Genomic DNA, 6,958 nt, shown 5'->3' with positions numbered 1-6,958 from the left:
AAGGAACCCACTATCCCATTTGTGTTAACGGTATTCTTCGCCACAATAAGACCAGACATATTTTCCTTATCCTTCTCTATCGAGTTATGTTGTATGATCTCTCGTCCCAGATCAGGCTTATGATGTGGAGTAGATCCTGACCCCTTCGTGTCTACCTCATCTTTCTCACCATTGCTATTAAGTTTAGAGCCACACTGGATGGCTTTTATTTGGGGATTGTTACGGGATTGCTAGGCTTTGTTGGCCAAATGAAATGTTCATAGGAATACATAACGGATCAGGAAGAGTGGCAAGCCACATATGACGTCCCTGATAAAAAAACGCGAGAAAACTTAGCAAGATTGTGACCCTTTACGTTCGACATTCTTCCTTTGAAAACAAAAGGACACTTTCTTCCTTCGAAAACAAAAAGACGGCTAGTAAAGTTCTGCATCTTGTTGATAATCTCCTAAATGATGGATCCATATAAAGTCTCCGCGACCGTGGGTTCCTATTTGTTTAGCGACCTAGCGCATACCCGCTACACACCTGTCCATAACAGGCTGGACTAGTATGTTTTTTCACACCCGGTTTTGGGAAGGTTCTAGAACCTTCCCTGAACTGGTTTCTCCTTTTTTTCCTGGTTTCCTCTATTTTTATTTTTACTTTCTTTAAATTACTTTTTTTTCATTTTTGTTTTTTCTCTTTATTTTATCAAGTTCGTTTCTTCTCTTTTTCATTTTCAATATTTTTTCGCTTTTGCTTGTCCATTTTTCCGAACATCTTTTTCAAGTCTGCAAACAAATTAGAGATCATGAACACTTTTTAAAATCGTCAACTTTTGAAAATTCACAAACATTTTTTATAATCTATGAATTATTCAAATTCGTATTTTCTGTGAATTATTTCGTTTTTTAAAACTGTGAAAAAAATTCTGTAGCTTGTGATTTTTTGTAATTGATGAACCATTTTTTAATCAGCAAACTTTTGTTAAATCAATGAACAGTATATTAATCAGTGAAGATTTTTTGAATAAATAAATATTTTTTATTGCATGAATAAGTTGGATCATTCGCACGCACCTCTCCTCCAATAGGGCACGCACCCCAATAGGGAACACGAGAGGAGAGGGGGTGCATGTTGGCTCATTCGCCAGCACGTCACATGCTAAATAGGAGCAGTCTCCACAACCGGGCCGGGAGCGCATAACGGGCGAGTTCTGGCAGCCACGTGCCCGCGAACTGGGCCGGCCCAGGTTGCCTCGTTCGCTTGTTCCACTTCAGCTCGTACGCTCCCCTACGTGTCAAAAAAAAGTTTGTCAAAAATGAATTTTTTTTTATCAAATTTGAAACAGAGTTCATTGAATTAAAAAGAGCGTTCATTGATTTTTTTTAAAGTTCATCAATATCTGTATGAAGTTGTAATGTATTTTTCAGTATAATTCGCTTAATAAACTCTAAGGCCTCCTTTGGTTTAGAGAAATCTTGTAGGAATTTCATAGGATAGGATTTCTATAGAAAAATTTTCTTTAAAGCCCTTTGATTTGTAGGAATGAAATTATATTCCTGTAGAGGAATTCTTCCTATCCTCCACATTTCATAGGAAAATAAATATTAGCCTAGACTCAATGGAAAAAATCTTACTCCCTCTTTCCATCTATATAGGGCCTAATGCGCTTTTCAAGACCGCCTTTGACTATTGATAAAATTAATACTACATGACATGTATAATGTGAAAATTATATCATTGAAAGCTCCTTTCACATACGAATTTGATGATGTGCTTTGTGTAAATTGCATGTCATATATTATTGCTCTAACATTTGGTCAAAGTTAGCCTCGAAAAACGCATTAGACACTATATAGATGGAAGGAGGGAGTATGATGTGAACCAAAGAGCATATCATTTCCTATTCCTACTTATAGAATTTAAGATACATATCATCTCATTTTCTATAACTTTCTTATTCCTATGATTTTTCTACCCTATAAATCAAACTATAAATCAAAAGAGACCTAAAAGGTTTGACTTGACTCGCTTAGGATGAGAGCCACTCGACTTGTCGTGTGGAACCCGTTGGGGCTCCACAACTTTTATTATTGTTCTGCCAACGGCATATACGGAAGGAGCTACAGAAGCTCCACCGTCCCCTGTTTCCCACTCACCTCCCTTCCCTGTCCCATTCGACAAAACACGCCAAGCACGCGCACCGAATCCATCGCCCGAGCGAGCAAGCAGACACCACCTGCCCCGCCCCGGCGCCCCGCCCTGCCCAGACTGCCGCCCACCGTCTCCCAGGAGCTCAAAGGCGCCACCAAGAACCGCACGGAAGCGGCCGGAGCAAGCGGCGCCTGAGCCACCGGATCGATGGCGATGGCCGGCGGAGCCCCGCCGGCGCCGCTGCCGGTGGTGGGGCACCAGTTCTGCGCGCCCTACGTGGTGCCGCTGACGGTCACCAAGAAGGCCCTCAGCCTCTCCGACGGCGACTTCGCCATCACCGACGCCAACGGCGCCGTCGTGCTCAAGGTCAAGGGCGCCATCTTCAGCATCCGGAGCCGCCGCACCATCCTCGACGGCGCCGGGATGCCCCTCCTCACCATGCAAGAAAAGGTCCCTTTCCGTCCATCTCCCTCCCCTGGCCTGGCACCGCTGAAATTTTCTTGATCCGTAGACATGTCTCCAAGTTCTTTGCAGAGTAAGATCGTTGACCCGTAGACAAGGGTGAACTGAGTCGTCGCAAATTGGAATAGTGTTGCTATTCATTTTTATTTATTTTTTGAGCTGGGGGGAGGAATAGTCTTGATTTTTCGAGTTGAGCTGGGGGAGGAATAATCTTCTGACCTCTACATCACGCGCACAAGTCATAGCCCAAATTATTATTATTATTTATTTTTTTAGCCGGGAGGAATAGTCTTGATTCTTCCAGTGGAGGAGATATATCTGCTGACCTCTACATCATGCTCACAAGTCACAGTCCAAAATATTGCAAAATCATCACAAGAAAGTAGCACAGGAAAATGACGTGTATAAATGAAGTTGACTAATTCCAAACTACCAGTATTCTTAGCAACCGTTCAACTTGAACTTGATGCATGATGAGGAGTTTTGAACTAGTCCAACATGAGTATTTCTTTCTTTCTGTTTTGTTGCGACAAGCAGAGCAGGATGGGGATTCCGAGTGATTCCAGTGCTTCTAATGCTTCTGCCGTTTGCGATAACGCTGCAGATTCCAGTTGTGAACACCAGAATGTTTGATCAAAGTTTTTTTTTGTTCTTGTCCAAGAAATTAATCTGGAAAAGTTTCTCGTGGCAAAAAAACTTTCTTGGCGACCTATTATACACATAGATAAACAATTAGTGCCATCTGAATTTTGTGGCTTAATTTTAAACAACACAATTACAGATCAGATCCGTGAAACACGCTTCAAATTTGAACTCGACTAATTTCAACCGCCAACCGGAGCTGGAGATTGCTGCCATCACACCCTTTCAACTGTTCATAATAACTGAAACTCAAACAAGTAACACTGTTAACAAAACATCCAATCTCAGTGCGTTTAGGGATTATTACGTGCCTGCTGTAGCTGAAGCGCCGTAGTTGATAATTGTGGTGGCATAATAACAGTTTCACTTGATCAGGTGTTCAGTATGCACCACAGATGGGAGGTGTTCAGAGGGGACAGCACCAGCTCAGGCGACCTGCTCTTCAGCGTGAAGACAACTTCGCTGATCCAACTCAAGACGGAGATGGATGTCTTCTTGGCCGGGAACACCGCGCAGCAGGTCTGCGACTTCAAGATCAAGGGCAGCTACTTCGACAGGTCCTGCGTCTTCTACCTTGGCGACTCCAACAACATGGTAGCTCAAGTAAGTGCTTTTCTGATCATGCTGTGAAGTTTCACAACTTTTTTTATGTAGCGAACATATGTATGTAACCGGTTACATCTGTCGCTGCAGATGAGCCGTAAGCTGACTGTTTCCAATGTGCTGCTGGGGAGGGACACGTTCAGTGTGACCGTGTTCCCGCACGTCGACTACGTGTTCATCGCGAGCCTTGTTGTGATCCTGGATGAGGTTCACAGGGACAAGCGCGAAGATTGAAGAGTGAGTTATATACACTCCTGGATCCTGAGCGTTCCTGGAGTTCTACTACTGTGGTGTCATCTCAAGTTGATGTGTTGTCACTTGTCACTGATGTTATCTGCATTTCTTGTAGCATGGTGAACCATGCTGAATTGTGATGTTGTGTAATAATGCTTATGCAGCTTACATTTGTATTTACCGCAGTGATTGATTGTTTGTTTGCTTGAGATGAAATGTTGAGCTATATATAATTTTTATTTCCCGGTCGTGCGCGATGGTCTACAACCAAGGAACAAAAAATAAATTATTTTTTGCAAAGTAAGGTATCGAGCGATTTAAACTAAGAAGTATCCAATAGGTTTGTTTCATATTGTCACTTCTTTCTAGAAAAGGAGGATCACTTCCTGCCTCTACATCATTATGATGCACACAAGCATATATTATTAAAGTTTACCAAGCACCAGTACTGAAGTACACAAATAACAAGTAAAAAGCCGGTGTGAAGTACACCAATAACAAATAAAAAGCCACAACCGGCGAATATATCACTTTTTTTAATGGGCAGCACACTACTACAAACTACAAGAGTGCAAAAGGGAAATCAAATAGTCCTAATTAAACTGGAGGTGGTATGACTAAATATTGGTTTCTAACTATAACTATAGACACTGAGTGCTAAATCAGAATACAATCATGTCTGTATTTAAAAAAAATCAAAGCTCATTTCTTGGTTAAAGATAAATCTTGCAAAGCGCCTGCAACTTATACTTTTGGACAACCTAAATCAAAGGATATATATGATAAAATTAATTTTAATTTTCATACATTTTTATTGTAGTTTGTATGTCTTAGCAAACTTAGCATATATGTCAGATAAATCTTGCAAAGCGCCTGCAACTTATACTTTTGGACAACCTAAATCAAAGGATATATATGATAAAATTATTTTTAATTTTCATACATTTTTATTGTAGTTTGTTTTTCTTAGCAAACTTAGCATATATGTCTTGATTTTATTATAGTTTTCAGAGTAGTTTACAATCAAACTCACATGAAGGGATGTTGCTAAGATAGTGCTTATGAGTGCAAATGTGCAGATAAAAAATTATTGGTAATGGTATCCGGCACAGATGGCAAACAAGCGCATTTTGCTGGCAGTTTTAGTTGCGACGCATGATCAAACGATGGAAGTTTCTGCCCGTTTTGTGTGACACGTTCAGTGTGACCGTGTTCCCCCACGTCGACTACGTGTTCATCGCAGGTCTTGTTGTGATCCTGGACGAGGTTCACAGGGACAAGCGTGAAAATAATTGATGAGTGAGTTATATACGCTCCCGGATCCTGAGCGTACTCGAGTACTACAGCTGCCGTGTGTCATCTCAAGCTGATGTGTTGTCACCGGTCACTGGTGTAGTCTTGTCTATGGGCAGCCCGGCCCGAAAAAGCCCGACCCAATCTTGTCCACAGGCCAGGCCTGGGCCTAGATTTTGAGCCTGATGGCCGAGCCCGGGCCCGTCGTTTTCGCCGTTTAAGGAAGAGGCCCGACCTGTGGCCCGAGGCCTGGCGGGCTTTTAGCGTGATGGGCCGGGCTCGGGCTCAATTTTTAGGCCCGACGACCGGCCGGGCTTGGGCCTAGGATTTTTGCGTCGGGCTTTGATTGGCCCGGCCCGGCCCGACATATGGCTAGGTTTACACTGGTGTTATCTGCATTTCTTGTAGCATTATGCTAGCATGATGAGCCATGCTGAATTGTGATGTTGTGCAATAATAATGTTTATGCATCTTACATTTGATCCCTGGTCTGCCAGTGTATCATTAGTATTTACCATAGTGATTGATTGTTTGCTTGAGATGAAATGTTGAGCTATATATAATTGAGAGTACATGCCATTCATCGTTGACTATCCACCCATGCATGTATAAGCAATAAGTTGACCGTCTATTGTGGCGATAATCCTGAACACACGGGGTTTTACAGGCCTGTCACGGGCTTTTTCCCAAACTAATCCCTCTGCCCCCACTGATTTTGGGTGAGCCCCTCACCTTTATCTCTATCCAATCAAAAGATTCCAATTTATCCAATCAAAAGATTCCAACTAGGGTGCCCCCTTTTTTCAGTGGGGGTGAGCCCCTCACCCTCATCTCTATCCAATCAAAAAATTCCAACTTGTCCAATCAAAAGATTTCAACTAGGACGCTCCGTGAATCCTCGTAAAACATAGCCCGTGTTTGTACCATTGCTCATGAAGAGGGACAGGAAATCCGTGTTTGGTGGGAGCAGAGTGAAAAAAAGCCCCCGCGGAAATGGATGTCTGCCATTACTAGCATCGAGGGACGAGCCTTGCAGACGGGTACTGGCGACAACGCCATTACAAAGGCCCATCTTATCTAGTTTATGGTATCGCAAATAGTTAGGACATTAGACATGTGTGGGAAAGGTAATGCTATCACACACAGTCACAAGGATAACTATATGTGATGGAAAACATATCTCACACGGCGGGTCAATATGAAACGTCCGTGAACCGCACACGGTTTTCTCATAAGTTATTACAGACAATTGTCTTTGTGAAACTGTGTGCCCTCACATGCACACAATTTTCTTTTTGAAACTATGGGATAACTGACCACTTCGCAAACGATTCGTTCATCAGAACTGTATATACAATATCACACACAATTTTCATTTCTCGGTGGTGCGCGATAGTCTAGTGCACATATTTTCCAGACACACGGTTTTATTTTCGTTATCGCACACAGTCCATCCATCATGTGCGAGGGGGGGGGGGACTTATTAATAGCCCCCTTGTGTACTAGAGTGTTCTCAAAATTATAAGTTGAGTATATTGTTTTGTATTACAAGGGCCGCGCTATTCGCCACCCTGGATGAGGAATA

The 6,958-nt window shown here is 42.5% G+C and overlaps 1 protein-coding gene across 1 annotated transcript; it reads left to right on the top strand.

The window, feature by feature from the left end:
- The first annotated feature begins 2,132 nt into the window (after window positions 1-2,132).
- On the top strand, window positions 2,133-4,319 carry LOC119314305 (protein LURP-one-related 15-like). Its single transcript, XM_037589038.1, has 3 exons — window positions 2,133-2,589; window positions 3,619-3,846; window positions 3,937-4,319. Exons 1-3 carry the CDS (start codon window positions 2,347-2,349, stop codon window positions 4,078-4,080), a joined length of 615 nt encoding a protein of 204 aa, XP_037444935.1. The 5' UTR covers window positions 2,133-2,346; the 3' UTR covers window positions 4,081-4,319.
- Window positions 4,320-6,958: the final 2,639 nt, after the last annotated feature.

The sequence above is a fragment of the Triticum dicoccoides genome, chromosome 6A, assembly GCF_002162155.2.
Source record: "Triticum dicoccoides isolate Atlit2015 ecotype Zavitan chromosome 6A, WEW_v2.0, whole genome shotgun sequence".
NCBI classification, from domain to species: domain Eukaryota; kingdom Viridiplantae; phylum Streptophyta; class Magnoliopsida; order Poales; family Poaceae; genus Triticum; species Triticum dicoccoides.
Note: the sequence above shows the minus strand (reverse complement) of the source record. Positions and strands in the feature narration are given on the sequence as shown.